This window comes from Camelus ferus, chromosome 13 (assembly GCF_009834535.1).
Source record: "Camelus ferus isolate YT-003-E chromosome 13, BCGSAC_Cfer_1.0, whole genome shotgun sequence".
NCBI classification, from domain to species: Eukaryota; Metazoa; Chordata; class Mammalia; order Artiodactyla; family Camelidae; genus Camelus; species Camelus ferus.
The window spans coordinates 31,855,915-31,872,581 of record NC_045708.1 but is presented as its reverse complement, the minus strand read 5'-3'; the positions used below and the strand labels follow the sequence as shown (position 1 = coordinate 31,872,581).

Here is a 16,667-nt window from a genome sequence, read left to right as displayed (position 1 = left end):
CAGCTCCTTGGGCCGAGAGTTCCTAGGCTGGAGGAGCGAGGGGTGCCCCGCCTCCACCTGAGAGCTCACAGAGGGGCCAGCCTACTCACAGACACATGAGAGCCCCCTCCTGCACTGGTCCTGGGTGTAGACCTAGCAGGAAACGCCGATGAGCTAGGCCAGGGATAATCCATTTCCTCTGTGCAGGCCACAGGGCAAGAGCAGGTCCTGGTTCCCCACCTGTGCTCCCTTCCAACTCTTCTCCATGTGGTGCTGGCGATGCAGGTCAGCGGGCATCTCGGCCTGCGCCTGTCCCTCCGAGCCCGAGTTTGGGGAAGTTGGTCTGCCCCGGAAGGACTGTGGGCCTGAAGGGGCACTAGGGGAGAAGCTCTGTTGTCGGGTCTACAAGCACGGCCCCTCCCTGGCAGATGGAACCTCATCGCCTCACCCGCCCCGCGAAGGTTTCAGAGGGTCTAAAGCACTTTAGCAATTATATGAATCCCTAGAATGGGAGTTTTGCTCTGTTAAAACCCTGATAAAAGGTAGGAATATTAATGTAACTGATCAGGCTTTGAGATATTCATGGTGGTGGGAGCCTCATGCGTTGCCTGCTACGGAGCTACTGACTAGACAGCTCTTTACTACTTAATTGGTCCTGAGGCAAGCGTGGCTGCCTAGTTTCTGGTTCCCAGTCTGATACATGGAGTGTCTCTTGACCATCCAGGAGTGTCTTGCCACCTCCTCTTTGCGAGCAGGAGGGGCTGTGGCCACTCAGAGCTTTACCATCGCCCAGAGTTGGTGGTGCAGCCAGTCTCTGCCTGGCTTGTCAGGAAGACAAGTTAGTTCTGTGTCTGTGGCTCTTCTGGGTGGTCCCTGGAAGTCAGGTTCTGCGCTCTGTGGGAGAATGACAGGCTGCTTCAGAGGGCCTGAGAACCGGCGGGGCATGCTCACCCATGTGTGCCCTCTCCGCTTCCCTGGAGCTCATGGGGTTTGGACTAGAGGCTGCACCTGGCCTCCTTGGCCAAAGACTTGGGCTGTACTCCTTTGTGCTTTGAACATTTTTGGAGTTTCCCAGGCCTTGGCCATTTGTTTGGGCCCCTCTGTCCTCTGGCAAATAGGGAGTGAAGGCTGGAGGGCTTGTGTCCTGAACTCCAGGGAGAAAGAGCCACTGTTGATCCTGGGCAATATTTTCCTTTGGGTGAGATGGTTTTGTGGGGTTTTTTTTTTTTAAACACTCTGACTCTTGAGACCCAACTTTTTTTTTTTTTGAATCTTTTTAGAAATGGAGATATGGAATAGATACAGTAGGGTGCATACAACATACACATACAAACGTGGACAGCTCAATGTATTTTTATACTGGAATACACCTGTGTAATCACCGCCCAGATCAGGATAAAGAATCTTTTCCATCATCCCAGAAAGTTCCCTTGTGTCCCTTCCCAGTCAGTCATGCCCACCCCCACCCCCCGAAACGCTGCCAGGTAACCACTACTCTGACTTCTATTCCTTTTGGTTTGTTTGCCTAGTCTTGACTTTCATATGACTGGAATCATAAAAGATGTACTCTTTGAGTCTGACTTCCTTTGTTCAACATAACATACGAGAGTCATCCATGTTCCGTGTATTGGTAGTTTAGTCTTTTTATTGCTGGGTGGGATTCTATTGTAATACTGTAATGCAGTTTCTCTCTTCTCCTTTTGTTGGATTACCTTCTTTAGTCCTTTAGTACATGTTTGTCGAGTGAGTACATGACTGTTCAATCTGATAAGAGCATCTCCCTTGGCCTATCACCTTGTCCTAATCTCCCTCATCCTTTACAGCCTAATTTCAGTCCCTTGGACATGTGGTCTTGTGTCTCCTGTGGAATCTGCACTGGCCTCCCTCTTTTCTGAACTCCTATGATAGAGAGAGGCTGGCACCCTGGCCTGTGGAAGTGGCCTTGGAGCCCTAGGGGCCCATTGATTTGTTCTTTCAGAAGATGTTTATTGAATACCCATTATATGTCTTACACTGTTCTAGGAATCGAGGATTTAGCAGTGAACAAAGAGAAAATTTCCAAAACATCCTGCCTTCATAGGGTTTACATTTTAGTGCATGCAGTCAGCACTGTCCTCTGTCTTTTGGACCCTGATACCAGAAGAATCTTTAGTCTTGTCCAGGCTCCTCTGTCCCATGGGATTCTGCAGGAACTGGGTGACTGCAACCCTTGCTACGTTGACAGGGCCTCTCTAGGGCTTTTGTGAGCTTTTGTCTCCCTTTTCTGCTGCTGCTGCTGCTTGGCAGTGAAAGGGTTTCTCAAGATTGGTGCTTCCTTCCACTATCCAGGAGTCTGATTCTCTCTGTGAGAGGAGAGAATTAATCGCCAACTTTTCATGCTTGTAAGGTGAGTGACCTCTGTTTTGTCAGCACTTGCCAATCTGTCCTCTAATTCCCAGCCAGGGTAATGGAGACTTTAGATTGTGCTATAGCAGACCACCAGCTCTCCTGGTGCGGATGCTGTCCTGATCCAGGCAGCTCGGTGAGGATCCTCACAGGTGCTCAGGCACCTGGGTGCTCTGGGGGTGTTGGCACCTGAGCAGCTTCAGTCCTGAACTGTGGTTGGCAGAGTAAAAGAGGGAAGATGCCCAGCCGTCCTATTCTCCCTAATCACCATCCGTGCCGGGGTGAGGGTGGCTGTTTCTATTGTCAGGCTTTTAAGAGCACATGAGAGGCTGTGAACACACCAGTGAGGAAGAAGAGTCAGGAAGCAGGGGTCTTGGAGGGTGAAGGCCAGGGGACTGAAGGCTGTAGCTGGCATCGTGGCCTGTGCCTGCATGATCTGTGGATTCTGGGGACTTTGCTCTGTTGGGCTTTGGGAAGGGTGCCTATGAACGGGTGGGATCAATTCTCAGTGTCCCTGGCTAAAGGGTGACACGACTCAGACTTGATAGTTCTGTAAAATTGTTTCTTCCAAAGCCTGCAAGGATGTTGGTTTGGGGAAGAAAGCCAGCCAGCCCAGAGAATCCCGGGAGCCTGACAGGCCTTTTTCTCTGCGATTCTTTCTTGCAGGCAGCCCGAGGCAGCCTGTCTCTTTGTTAACAGAGTGACAGCAATGTGACACCATGGAAATAATTACTAACAAATCACGGTGCTGACTGCAAACAGCTCTCTGTCTTCAGAGGCATGTCAGGGTGCATTAGAGCAGGACTGGAGGAGTGGCACGTGGGGGTTGAGGCGCAGCCTGCACTCAGATGCTCTCCTCTTCTTCCCCCACCCTGACCCCTGACTGCTCTGTCTGACTTTCCTGCTCGCGGCCTTGTCCCACTAGGTCAGCTAAGGACCCACTGAATAAGTGGCACGTGGCCAGTCCTGCTTCCTCTAGGCAGGTGGCTAGGATTCCTGTCTTTGCTCAGGAACACGTGGGTAGTGATGAGGTACAGGAGTTTTTCCATTACCGGGCCCCCAAAAGGCAGCACGATGCTCCATTTTTGATTTGCTCTCTGCCAATTGGGACCAGCTTCTGCCGGTGGTTTTGGGGTGATAGAGAGTATTTGTGCCAGCTGGACCCAGAATGTGGGGAAAGCCTTGCATCTCAGTGTTGTCTCAGCTCCCTTCCCCCACAGCCCTGGCTGCTTCTTCAATTGCCATAGTCAATTTTTGGTAAGTCGACTTAGTCCATTCCCTCTTGGTTAGCAGAGTGATTGCTCTGACTGTCAGGGCTGTAAATAATGTTCTCGGTGTGTGTGGCTGGAGGCAGCCAGTTGGGGTGGGGAAAGGAGCAGAAGGAGGGGCAGCACTCCGATGGCTCCCTCGCTTCCCCCCTCCCCTCTCATACAATATTTATCCAGGGATGGGAGTCAGATGCAGCGACCTCAGGGTCACCCAGTTAAATAGCTTCTGAACCTCCCTGCATTCTAATTGCTGCAGTTGTCCTTTGCTCTGGAGACTTCTCCTCCCCATTGTCTGCTGAGGCACACACTAATGGCTCTCCTCCCTGGCCCTGCTGGGAGGCATATGTCGGATGGGGGGTGGAGAGGGAGGGAGAGGGCTCATTGCTACCTTCTTTTCCCAGGGGATAAGGGAATCTAGGGCCTATTAACAAGTGGCTTTAGCGGGGAGGAACACACTCTCCTACATCCCCTTCTGCCATCTCCCCAAAGCTGGCTGGAGAAGGAGGCCCTGGCAGCGGCAGTGGGCTTGGTTGATGGCCCAAGGGGCTTCACCCATTTCCAGTACAATAAGCAGAACTGTGGGACGAATGACTCCTCTACAAGGGGACCCTTGAGTACTTGGCTGAGAGTGTCATCCTATGTTCCCAAGGTCCCACATTCATGGTTTGGAAACTTCTAATGAGTGATATTTCCTGTTGGAATATGCTGCATTTTGCCCGAAGATCGGCCAGATGCAAAAGTCTCTTTGGTCCCCTGGAGGTTGATTTAGATGATCGATGATGGTAGCAGGTGTGCCCCATTTGGTGATTTCAGAGTGACATGTGCCACACGTCTTCACTAGGACCTTCCTGTAAATGTCAGTTACCCTCCACTGCAGCTCTTCTCTTCCAAGGAATACTGTCAGAAACTGTCATTGAAGGCGCTGACCGTGTGTATCTTGGAAGGATATTCCAGCAGGAGCCTAAAGTTAGCCCTGTTAAGAGTTACTCTGGGCCCAGTAAGTACTGTGCTGGGGACTCTGGGGACTGTCAGATGATCAGGACATGCGTAACTGATTGCAGGCTAAATGATAAGTAAGGTAGACATGAGAACACCGCACAGAAGATACAAAACAAATGCTGTGAGAACCCAGAGGGGCACAGTAGAGAGACTGGCGGGGGAGTATTTTTTTTTTTAGCAGGAAACTTATTTTTAAACAAAATACTAAAGAAAGCCCAATATTACAAAACATATAAAAGTTGAGCTGTTCAGGTTGAAGCTGGAGCCAGGGCCTGCCCATTCTTCCTCCTCCTCCCTCAGTCCACATAGTAGCCTGCTGTCCCTCCTAGAACCGTAGACCTCCACGAAGCATGGCTTAAAATGCCACCAGAAGTGTGACTCTGTGTAGGCCAAGTGTTACATGACCCGAAGGAGTCAGGGGAGCCAGGGTCAGGGCAGAGGAGAGCAGCCAGGGGTAAGGGGAACAGCTGTGTCCTTGAATGTATCGAAGCAGAGGTCAAACTGCATCCTAGATCCTGAACACTTGCAGGATGCTCTCTGCGGAGCCTCCAGAGGGCATTGTAGGCCACACAAAGGCAGCCTAGGCAAAGGGTCAAGGTGGCCATAGGCCAGGTGGAGACTCTAGTGGGGGATAAGTAACGTATCTTGGAGACCATTCAAACTGCTGCAGATCGTCTCAGCCAAAAAGAGTAGCTCATCAGCTGAGACACTGAAAAGAGTGCCCTGGAAAACTTCACCTGCTCACCCTCCTCCCCTGGCCCTACTTCCTGCAGGGGCCTCTGCTGTTTCACCTGGGGAAGAGAGCTCTGGCCAGTCCTGGCGGCCACTCCAGCCCTGTGACATGTAGTCACAGCACGTGGGGCACTGTGCCCTCTCCCCGGAAGAACTGCGGTGGGAGGGACTCCTGGGAGGTGCTTGTGTTACTGTTTCATTAGGGAAGGCCTGGAAGGTACACGTTACTTGATTTCATGGAGTATTTGTAGCACCAGGGAGGTGTCTGTTATCCTGTTCCACAGGGTGTTTGTGGCTCTTGGGTGCTTCACATGGTCATTTACACAGGCTCCAGGTGGGAGAAATAGGGGTAGAGATAGTTGGCAAGTGGGCTCAGAAGCAGTGGAGCGGGGAGGTGCTCTCTACATGTGTGGCGCCTTTTGGAGGCTGCTTGCCAGTGGGGATTTGAGGTTGGTTTTCTCTGGGGGGACGGGCCTTCCTTGGCCTTCGGGGCATCCCTGTGCACCTGCTTGTGTTCTGGTTTCTGTTTGGGAGCTCTCCAGAGCAATGTGTCTGGGAACACTTCCAGCTGTACTGCCAGACCCAGACGCAGGTGACGGCCTTTCGTCTGTACCATAGGGAAACCGAGAGGAAATTAAATGTCATTTGCCCCCTGCACAGTGGGTCGCTGCCAAATCAGACACTGCTGATCAGAGCCGTGCAGAGGGCACCCAGGGGAGGGCTTGTGCCTGCAGCCATGCCCTCTGAGCTGTGAGACTCCCAGGTGATGGCCTGGCTCATGCCCAGGGCTTTCTCTGCCAGGCTGGGTTCACCCTGGCCTGGAGCCCAGCCCTCTGCCACATGGCAGCTGTGGCCCAGGCCAGGCCAGAGGTGCATTTGTACCAGAGGGAGACTGAAGGGGAAGGGCAGGGCCCGGCCATGGAGGACACACAGGAGACAGGTGATCAGCCCTTCCTCAGAGAAGCTGCATGGTATTATGGAAGGAGCAGGATCTTTAGAATGAAAAGAGACCCGGGTTGAATCCTGGCTCCACTACCTACTAGTCATAGGATCCTGGGAAAGTCTCATTCTCACTCTCGACCTCCATTTCATCATCTGTAAAGTGGAGATAATAATAAGCTCTGGCTCCTGACACCTGTAGGGGAAGTAGCTTCCTCTACTGGTGCCAGTTTCCTCACCCACCTCCCTTCGACCTGGAAAGATGGCGTAGAGCTCCTTCCCAGGGGACTGCAAGTGAAGTGAGTTGGCTGAAGTGACGGGAAGTGGGCTGGGGGTGAGTCTAGCCTGGGAGGCACAGCTGGCTCTCACCCTGCCTGAGCCTTTCTTTCTTGTCCTGGTCCTCTCAGCCAAGCACCCCCATGCCTTTAGGAGATGAGTATAGGCCATAGTAGTCACCCTCCTAACTGGGGGCTCAGCCGGCTCCCTGCAGCCCTGCACTTGCACTCCCCTTCCTGTTTGGGAAGACCTCAGGGCTCATCTCCACCCCTCCCTTGCCTTGAAGTCCTAGTGGCGAATGTAGTTCTCGGCTCTGCAGTGACATTTATTAACAGGGCTTTGGGAAAAGATGTTTTAATACTGCGAGAGAGTTCTCCCCGGAAAACTCCCCACCCCCACCTCACCCCCATCTGAAGCATGGCTGCTGGTGGTGAAATTCATTAGTGTTCCCTGACAGGCAGTGGCGACAGAGGCGCTCGCTGTCTGCTTCCCGCTCCCTCGCTCTCGTGCTCCTGCTTCACGCACACTGATATTTAAAGCTGATGGGCTGCTTATAGACTTCTTGTACCATGACAAGTTTGGGGAGGGGGGTGGGGGCGGGAGAGACAGACAAGGAGCCAGCTGTCATGCTGGTATTTCAAACAGTACTCTCTCCTGACCCTTTGCAGGCTCCAGCAAGTGTATCATCTTTCTGAAGCCTGTGGTTGGAATTGTAACCTGCAGCTGTCCCAGAGGATGGGGGCAAGTGTAGGGGCAAAGTGGGCTGAGAAGTCGGCAGTGCATTCTCCCAGGGCTGTGGGCAGGCGGGGAAGAGTGGAGGGACAGTGTGTGTGTGTGTGTCTGTGTGTGTGTGTTAGAGCAAAGGGGATTGAAGCTGAGTCGCTGAGTCTTTGTAATGTTGCTCCCCAACATTGCCCTCCCATCCCCAGAAATGAAATGGCCCTTTTGCAGTAGTCTCTACTGGGGTGATCATTATGTTTCATGCTGTGGTTATCTTCTAGGTGGTCCTGAAAGCTCCCTGAGTATAGGAATCAGGTTTGATGGGCCTCCACCCCTTGAGAATCCTGGGTCTCAGTGATACCCATAAATATGTGGTGACAACTGAGATAGAAAGTTCTCCTATTCTGTGTCTAACTTGGGGCTGTGGCTTTTGTTCCCTTCTATTTGCTGATCTTTTTGATTTGGAGAATGAGTACCAATGTGCCTTCATCCACAACTCCTCGCCTCATCCCTAAGCTTCTTGGAATTCATTTTGGCAACTATCGAGTGGTTCTAGGCCTTCCCTGTCTCTGTCATCCCCAGAAAAAGTCTCCAGTATCCTTTTCCTGAGCAAGGCTCTGTCTTCTCAATGCAGGTGGTCTGCAAGCATCTCCAGAGGCAGTTACAGCCGACCTCCTTTTAGCCAGAATCCCTCTGTGAGTGCTTATTTATAAAATGTTTCCCGTGGCTGGCTCCTTTAACCTTCACAGAGCAGGGCATGGAGGTGATGTAATTGGCCCAAGGACACATGCTCACTTGACCAAGTTGTCTCTTAGTGCGGCAGAGCTGTGTGCAGGGTGGGGGTTGTGCTGCACTCTGCCTGCCCTCCTCCCATTAGGACCCCTCTAACTCCAGGGTCTGCAGTGGAGGAAGAATTTGGGGAACAGCCCTGAATCCACTCACTGCTCTTTTAGCCTTGTCAGTACCACCAGGGCTCCTGTTAGCGTCCTTAGTTTCAGCACAGGTGTGTGTGTGTATGTGTGTCTCTGTCTCTCTCTCTCTCTCTCCAGGATCATCTTTAATGTTCTCACCTCTTGTAACCCCCTCTCCTTCCCCTACACCCTACACACCATCCTAAAGGCTTCTAGTAGGGATAGCAGGGGCTGCTGTCATGGGGCAGCACCTTTCTCTTTCTTCCTGTTTGTGCCAGTCCTGCACTGGCTGAAAACACTGAGTGGGGCGCCTGGGCTGTGTCTTCTGCCATGTGCATCTCACAGGTGAGATGGAAACTGACCAGCTTTGATAAGTACGAGGCTTGAGCATTAATTTTTTATACATCAGCAGCGGCCAAGTGAGTGAATTCAATTATGAGTCTGCTTTCTCTCTACCCTCCTCCCCACAATGTGGTAGTTCAGAGCAGAGACTAAGGAACCTGTTGAAATGAGAAACCCCTATTTCCCGGTTTGACCCCCTCACTAATTCGGGTTAAATTGCTATGCGATTGCAGTGGTGACACATTGTGCCTGCCTCTGTTTGTATAAGAGGATGCAGTGGGGGCGGAAGGACCAATTTGTGCAGAGATAAAAGGTGTCACGGGCAGATAACTAACGTCCCAGCCCCGTGCCTGCTCTCATTGTAGCTCAATTGGCTCCATGTAGAAGCCCAGCCTTCCCCTCTTTCTTCCTTCCCTCCCCTTGCTCATATTTTACCTCGATGCCACAGCATAATGATGCCCTGCGTAGTGGGGGAGGAGATAGGCACCTCTGGCTGACAGCCCTTCCTGATAACCAAATTCCAGCCCATCCATCACCAGCTACTCTCCTCAACTTGAGGAAAAGTGATCGTGAAAGGCGGGCCGTTCATCACCCGGGGTCTGTTTATCTCCTCTGGGTGGGGGAACGGAAACAGGAGAGACAAAGAGCTGCATCCCCCGCGAAGTGCTGCCTTGGCCAGGGCGGCCTGCCTGAGCGGGGTGCAGAGTCACATCACGCTGACTGGAGCAGCTCTGACTAGGAGGACGCCCAGACTGGGACCTGTGGGAAAGGGACCTGCCCTGAGGCTCAGCCCTTGGGCTTGGAGACGAGCCTAGGAGATGTGGTTCTGAGATGCAGGACAGCCAGCGACAACATTCTGCAGGAAGGTTTATATTAGAATGAGCAAGCGTGGAGACCCTCATAGAAACAAGCCTCACCGCCCTCGGAGGTGACCCCTCAGTAGGAGCGCCCGTCTGGCTGGTTGGCTGGGTCTTCTGTGCCTCCGTGCTCCAATGTGACTTTGAAGAAGACAGAGCCTCTCTCCCTGCTCTTCACCTCTGCACCTCAACCCTCCCCTTTTTCTGCGTATCAGGTGGGACAAAATAGGTGAGAAGTATGTGCTTCGGGGTTCCAGGACTGACAGCCTACATCAGTCCAAAATCTGGGTCTCACAGCCTTTCCAGAGAGGCAGAAAGGGGTCAAATATGGCCTCAGATTTGGCTGACTTCCTCCTTTAAGGGCTTGAGAGTGACATGCATCTCTCTAATTGAGGCTTGTACCTGAGACTTGCAGAAACTCAGAAGGAAGAATGCCCATGACCTTTGCCACACTAGTGCCTGCTCACCTGCTGGTCCTGGCTCTTGGTGTCTGCCCATCTGTTTGTCAGACCTCCGTGGATGCTGCTGGCCTCCTTGACTCAAGCCTAGCAGTTCTAGCAGAGCCCCCCAGCTCTGTTTCACCTGATCTTCAAAGCTGAGCTCTTGTGAACAATGGCTTCATCCCACCCATACCCATTAGTGAGGGTAGCGTTCCCTTAATGAGCTAGTCCTTGGTCCTGGCTGGCGCTGAGCTGATCACACCTGTTTGCCATCAGGGCTGTCTGGGTCTAGCCTGAGCACTGGGCTGCAGGTGGTGGGGCTGGATGAGAGGTCTTCTTGCTTTGTGCTGTATGCTTGCTGCGGGGGTGGGGAGTGCTGTTTCTTACACTGCTGTTCCTCCCACACTGTTCTCTTCTTTCCAAGAGAGAGAGGGCTTTCTCTGCTTTCTTTTTGTTATTTAGCAAGAGTAATAAGGGAACTGGAGGAGTACCCCCATCTTTTCTAACTTCCCCCTGGGTGGAGCAGCAAGGATCCAGTCAGGCGTCAGAGGGTGGGGGTTTCACAGTCTGTTCTGATGACCCAGGGGTCCAGTGTGATAAGAACAGGGCCATGCGGTAAATGCCAGAGGCGGAGCCCCTCTCTGGCCCTAGGCCCCATAGTGTTTGGAAAGTGATCATATCCCTCAGTTTAGAGCCCATGGGCAGGACTGGGAGGGGGGCTTCCTTAAAGGGGGCCTCTTGCCTTCATGAAGCTGAAGGAAGTTTTGATTTGGTTGAAAAAAATCCCATTCCTTTTTATGGCCTGGACATAATTGGTTCTTTTCTATTGGCCATCAGTGATGTCATTCCGACCCTCATAAAGAAGGGGAAATCACACCTGTGGACTTGGTGCATAAAATTTCATTGGGCAGCAGTAATAAGCATGACCAGATGATGTTTGGGCAGTTGAGGAGACCTGTACCCAGTGATTCCAGCTGTATGGAGACCTGGGCACCATAAACCAACTTGCACGTTCATACCCGCAGGCTAGTCCAGGGCCCGCTGCCAATGGCTCTTTTCTTGGAATCAATCAGTATCTGGTAGGAACTCACAGCATTCAGGCCCTTTGTGCCAGGGGGGCTTTTGCCCTTTTCTTTTCTAAATTGGTGGAACCATGTACCCGCTTGTACCTTCCTTAGGTTCCTAAGAACCTTGGACCCAGGTATCACCTTGAGCGGTGACTACTATGCTACCTGCTTCTCTAAGCCCCACACCTTGCCTTCCCAGGGGCTGTAAAGAACCCTGAGTGCATCTACACGATTGATGCCTTGTGTAGTCAGAATACTAAGATCCCATTTCTGGTTCTGCCCTTGGCTTATTGTCTGGTCAAGCAGATCCTTTTTCTTCTCTGCGTGTCAGTTTCCTCTTTTATGAAGGGATGACAACTACTCTAACCTACCTTCCTCACAGGGTTTCTCTTGGTGCTCTCTAAGCTGGGCTAGGGTTCTGTCGTAGAACCGGGTCGTTGTCTTCCCATGAGGCACCTGGGAGGTCAGGTTCTGGCTTTTGGCCCTGTGTCTCTTGTGAAGGTGGGCCTGAGTCCTGCTACATCTGTACTGCTAGTGTCTTGAAGTCACAGGGCTAGGACCACCCATTGGCTGGAGGGCTCAACAACCTGAATGCCTGTGGGTCTGCAAACAGTGTGTATACCTGCGAGTGATTAGAGCCCCGCGTGAGAAGTATGGTGTCGACTCCTTCTGCTTCAGCCGGCGGGGGCACAGCAGCAGTCTGGATTGCTGCTGAGCCGTGTCTGAAGCTGAGTCTCCATCCTGAAAATCTGTCCAGTCTGTCCTCAGTGCGGCCCCTCTGGTGTAAGTCCTCCTCTGAGAGAAATAGGCGGGATCCTACTGAGCTAGACCCTTCCTACCTGGGTAGAAATGTCTACAGCTGAGACCTACTTTGAAATCCTCCTGAAGAGGGAGCCCCTCCCTCTCCCAGGGCCAGCCACAGCCGGTAGGTCTCCTGGCCTGTGTCAACTAAAAGAATTGGAAGGAGGATGTGGGGAGTGCTGGGGTCGGCTGGGGGAGCATATGATAGGTGACCCAGGACCCTTGCCTTTTGCTGGATGGTCCCCTGGCCTGCTCCTTTGCAGATTCTGCTGCTTCTGGTGGCCCCCTTCACTCATAGGCCTTAATGTAACTTTTCAAAAATAGATGATCTGAATAAGCATTTTCACATATACTACAGATAAGGAACATGAAAGAAAAATTGAAGAAAATAAGAAAATATTCAAACATTACCATTCTGCTTCTTAGGCAACCACATCCTAGCTTCTAAAGCTACCTTTCATCTTTCAGAATCTTGCCTAATTTCCCTGTATCCTTGGTCCTTGATTCCCACACAGGGACATCCTACCTGGATACCCCTTCATCATCTTGGCCTCAGCCAGAATTTCCCTTCCAGGAAATTGACTGGTTGTAGTTCATGTCACTGTGCCACTCGGGTGTTGAGAGTCATCTTCCCCTTAGTAAGGTATCTCGGTTCTTAGAAAAGTAAATCCTTGCTGTATATCATACACTACTATGCCCTGAAACGTGGGCATCCACAGCATCTCTCAAATCATTGACAAGTGATGGAGGCAGGCTGCCTGCCCTAAAACTTTAACTTTCTAGGGTAGAAACAATCATTTCAACTGGATTCTCATTGCCAAGCTTCCTAAAAAAGGAGTTTGCACTGGTGGTCTCCACTTTCTCATCTCTTCTCAGTCTTCAACGTGTTGCCTGTTGCCTTCTGCCCCACCAGCCCACTGATGCCAAATTCACTGGGTTTTTCTCAGCTCTATCTTGCTTAATCACTCTATGGCATTTGACACGAATGACCTGCATTTTAAGCTCAAAAATCAGTTATAAATATTCCCAGAAGGGTAAGCTTGCTTTTATTGTTTAGGTTGACTGCAAGGGAAGTGAAGGGGGGTCCAAAGAGCGTGTGTGACCTTGGCTATCTGATAGCCTGACAAAGGTCCAGGAGCCCTGTCCTCTGGGTGAGTCCTGACTCATGGTACATCACCTCCGGCAGAATTCTTGAAGGAGCTCAGGGTATGCGATGTAGAGAAGGGAGCTCTGAGAGAAGTTCCTTAGGCTCTCAGATCTTAGGAGCGTTCTGCAAGGAAGAGACGGAAGTCTTACTCTCTGTAGTTTCTTTCTTTCTTTTTTTAAAAATCAGTTCTTTTTTCTTTTTAAGAGTAATTTTATTTATTTAGGGTTTTTTGGGGGGGGTAATTAGGTTTATTTATTTCTTTATTTTTAAGGGTGTTGCGGATTGAACCCAGGACCTTGTGCATGCTAAGCATGCACTCTACCTCTTGACCCTCCCCTCTCTCTGTAGTTTTCTAAAGACATACCTCAGACTCCTGGGTGGAAGTTAAAATAGATAGATTTTAATTTAGTATTAAGGAAGGATGTTGTAAGAATTGAAGGAGTCCAAAATTAGAGCTGACTGCTGTGTGAAGGAGTGAGTTCCTTGTCTGTCGTGGTGGTCTGGTAGGGTGGCCTGATTTCATTTTAGCTCAACAAAGCTTACGAGAGAGACCTCAGCCTGGGCATCTACTTGTCTCACTCTATGCTCTTCCCAGGTGATCTTATCTACTCTCGTGGTTCTAATTGTACCTAAATTACATTAATGATTCAGCAGTTTTTATCTCCCATCCAGACCTCTCTTCAAAACTGAGTATCCAGCTGCCCCTTAGACATCATCCCACAGCCAAGTGTCTCCTAGGCACCCCAAACTCAACAGATACCGAGTGCTTACCATGCATCAGGTATATATCTAAAATGCATTCCCAAATTCATGCTCCCTTCCAGCAGTGTACCAGGGGTGAGGCAGTGGGAGCCGTCCACACTGGGCTGGGGAGACACTTGAGATAGAGAATTTTAAAACAGTAATGAAATTGACTGCCTGCTGGTGTGCTCTGGCTGTCAAATATGCTCTCTGTGCCCTGCCTTCTCATTTGTATCTGTCTCAGAGAGTAGCATGAAGCTAGCCAAGCCGCATGCCTTAGAGTTGGGTTCTCCTGCATTCTCTCCCTGGGCCCCACGTCCCACGGGGTCACCAAGGCTTCCTTTATGTCTCTTTTTTTTTTTTTCTGTTGCTGGCTCCCTGTCTCTGTGGCTACTGTCTAGCCTCCTGGCTAATACTCGGCTTTTTTAGTGTATTGTTTTTGTTGCCCCCAGAAAAATTTTTGTAAGTCACAACTCTTCAGAGGCTCTCTATTGCCTGTGGCCAAGCTCCCCTTAGCAGGAAAGCTCTCTGATCTTCCTCAGCTGTTATTTCTAGTATCTTTCTCCATCCTTCCATGTACCCCAATGCTCCAACTTAAGGCTTGTTATCTAATTATTTTTTTATGCATTCCATTGAACAAACTGTGAGCCCCTATGGGCAGGAGTTAAGTCTTAACTCTTTGGGTCCTAAGTGTCTGACTCTTATTAAACATCACTAAGTGTTTGGTTGAATGGATTTGTGTGGGCAAAATGGCATCATCAGCTAGAAGAAGAGATAGTTTATAAACTGTAATTTAAAGAAAAAACAAGAGCAGACCCTAGATTCAGATTCTGACCCCTCCTTATCCTTCTGCATGGTTTCTTCTCTATCACAGAAAGCCTATTGTCAGAGACTTATTTGTGAGCTGATGCCCCTGCTCAGCTCTCTCTAAATTGTGTACTCCTCCTCTCTCTCTTCCTGTCTTATATCTCTGCCTCTCTGTGTAACAAAACAACAACAGCCTGGTGCATTGGAAGGAACATAGGCTTTGGAGGGAGACAGACTCAGGTTCAATTCTTGGCAGTCTGGTGTTTTAGCTGTGGAACCTTAGGTCCCCTCTGAATCTCATTGTCTCATCCGTGAAATGTACAGATCTACCCACCTCACAGCATCGCTCTGGAAATGTAAGTAAGGTACTGGGCAGACTGTAGGCCATCAGAAAGCAGTAGTGGCTGATACTATTTTGAGTAGAATCTCCAGATTCTCACATTTGGATCTGTGGGCTGGATGGGAACCAGTGTCCAAGGTGCTGGAGGTGGAGTGCCTTTCTTGAGTGGGTTGGGGGGACCCCTGACTAGTGGGCTAGCCTTTTGAGGTCTCTCTGTCTTATAGACACTGTTGGATTTCCTATTTTAAGACTCTGTACCTGGGACATGGGTTGCTGAACTTGTTCTCTCCTCCCTTTCTTCAGGCTCCCGGGCCAGTGCCAGTACTTGGGCTTGCCAGTGGCAGATTACTTCAAGCAGTGGATTAATCTGAAAAAGGTACTGTGTCTGAGCCCTGCTCGGGTGCTTCCTCTGGTTCTCCTGTGCCTCAGATCCCTCCTCTCTTGCTTTCTTTTCTCATCTCTGTTCTTTTCATCTTGTTGTTCTCATCTCTTTTCTTTTCTTTTTGTTCTTCTCTTTTCTCAACACCTTCCTTCCTCCTCCCTAGCTAATGTGCACTGAGAGGTTGTGGTTATTTCTGGGAGTGGGGAGCTGCTTTGCGACCAGGCTGCTGGGTAGAGTTTGACACTGCCCTGCTTGGTGTCACCCAGATGTGCAGAGAGGTCCCAATTAAGGGGATTTTCTAGGTTCCTGCTCAGAGCTCCATCTCTGGGTTGAGCTGCATAGCCTCTAGGAGGGATGTGGTGCTAGCTGAACTCTGGGAAAGTATCATGAGTGATCATGAGTGTGGCCTCTGACGCTCCTGACTGGCCCTGGCATCTCCCTCTGGTTGGGAGGTGGGGTTGGTTCAGGCTGCCTTTGGGCCTGTCTAGCCCCAGCAGAGCCTTGCTCATGTGAGAAGAACCATGGAAACCAGAGCCCAGTTCCTTTCGAGCATGAGGGAGGAGACTGGCACTAAAATAGCACTAAACACCAGGGGAGTGGGCACTGAGGCTGTGGGCTGGGAGGGACCCCGTGTGGCTCAGAAAGTGGGCCCTAGTAGAGAATGAGTCACCCTGAAAACTGTACTTTCCTGTGTGTGCTGTACTTCCTAGGTGAGAAAGAAAGGAGGTGTAGAAATAGACTCCCCAGATCCCTGCTCCAGTAGGATCCTTGCTCCAGGAGGCCCAGCCCCTAGGGAGACTCACCCCCATAAATCCTGATATAAGGCCAACAGACCTGGGGCAGCCTCAGGAATCCCATGCTGTTGGTCAACTCAGTGGCTCCCAGGGGGCTCAGAGAAGGAAGAGATCATTGGAGGGTCAGGCTAGGTATAGTGAGGATTTGGGTCTTGAACTGGGCATTCAAGGAAGGCGGGTTATAGATCTGAGGAAGAGACAAGGCTTCTCGGCAGGGGGAGCTGCATGCTTTCGGTGTGTGTTGGGCTGGAGCTAAGCTAGCGTTTGGAGGAACTGTGGAAGAGAGTGACCTTGGACTCTGTTCTCTGGGTCTCAGGGCAGCCACTCTTTGTGGCAGCGTTTGTGAACTCCTCTGCTGTCCCCTGCTGCACAGGTCCTATGCACTCTGGCTTGCTTGTACTTTGACCTGTACCCTCCTCTCCCGCTGATCTCCCTCACAACTGAACAATGGCTACTCACTACTTCCCATCTTTGGCTGAGGAGGCCAGGTTCTGTCCTACCTTCTGGCCTTGGCCTGTGGCCTTCCTTTCATCTGAAACCCACCTTCCCCAAGTCATCTTCATTGGGCATATTCCCTCTCCTTGATGAGTCAGCTCAGGTCTCACCTTCCCCAAGAAGCTCAGCAGTCCATCTCTTGCCTCCAGGCTCCTTGATACCGGATATCAGCGATCTTAGAGTGTTGAGACTGAGTCCATGTTTCCTTGCAGACATGTCTGTCCATCTTAAGCACAGAGACTGAG

At 50.9% G+C, this 16,667-nt stretch overlaps 1 protein-coding gene across 12 annotated transcripts in view; it reads left to right on the top strand.

Moving 5' to 3' along the window:
• Positions 1–16,667, top strand: part of ERI3 (ERI1 exoribonuclease family member 3) — a 123,148-nt gene that overhangs the window by 50,007 nt on the left and 56,474 nt on the right. For all 12 annotated transcript variants that reach the window (XR_004324975.1, XR_004324974.1, XM_032494101.1 and 9 more), the window contains one exon: positions 15,055–15,127. Coding sequence is in view for 10 of the 12 variants with exons in the window: in XM_032494101.1 (XP_032349992.1) it covers positions 15,055–15,127 (73 nt within the window). In the remaining 2 variants the exon portion in view is untranslated. The remainder of the gene's footprint in view (positions 1–15,054; positions 15,128–16,667) is intronic.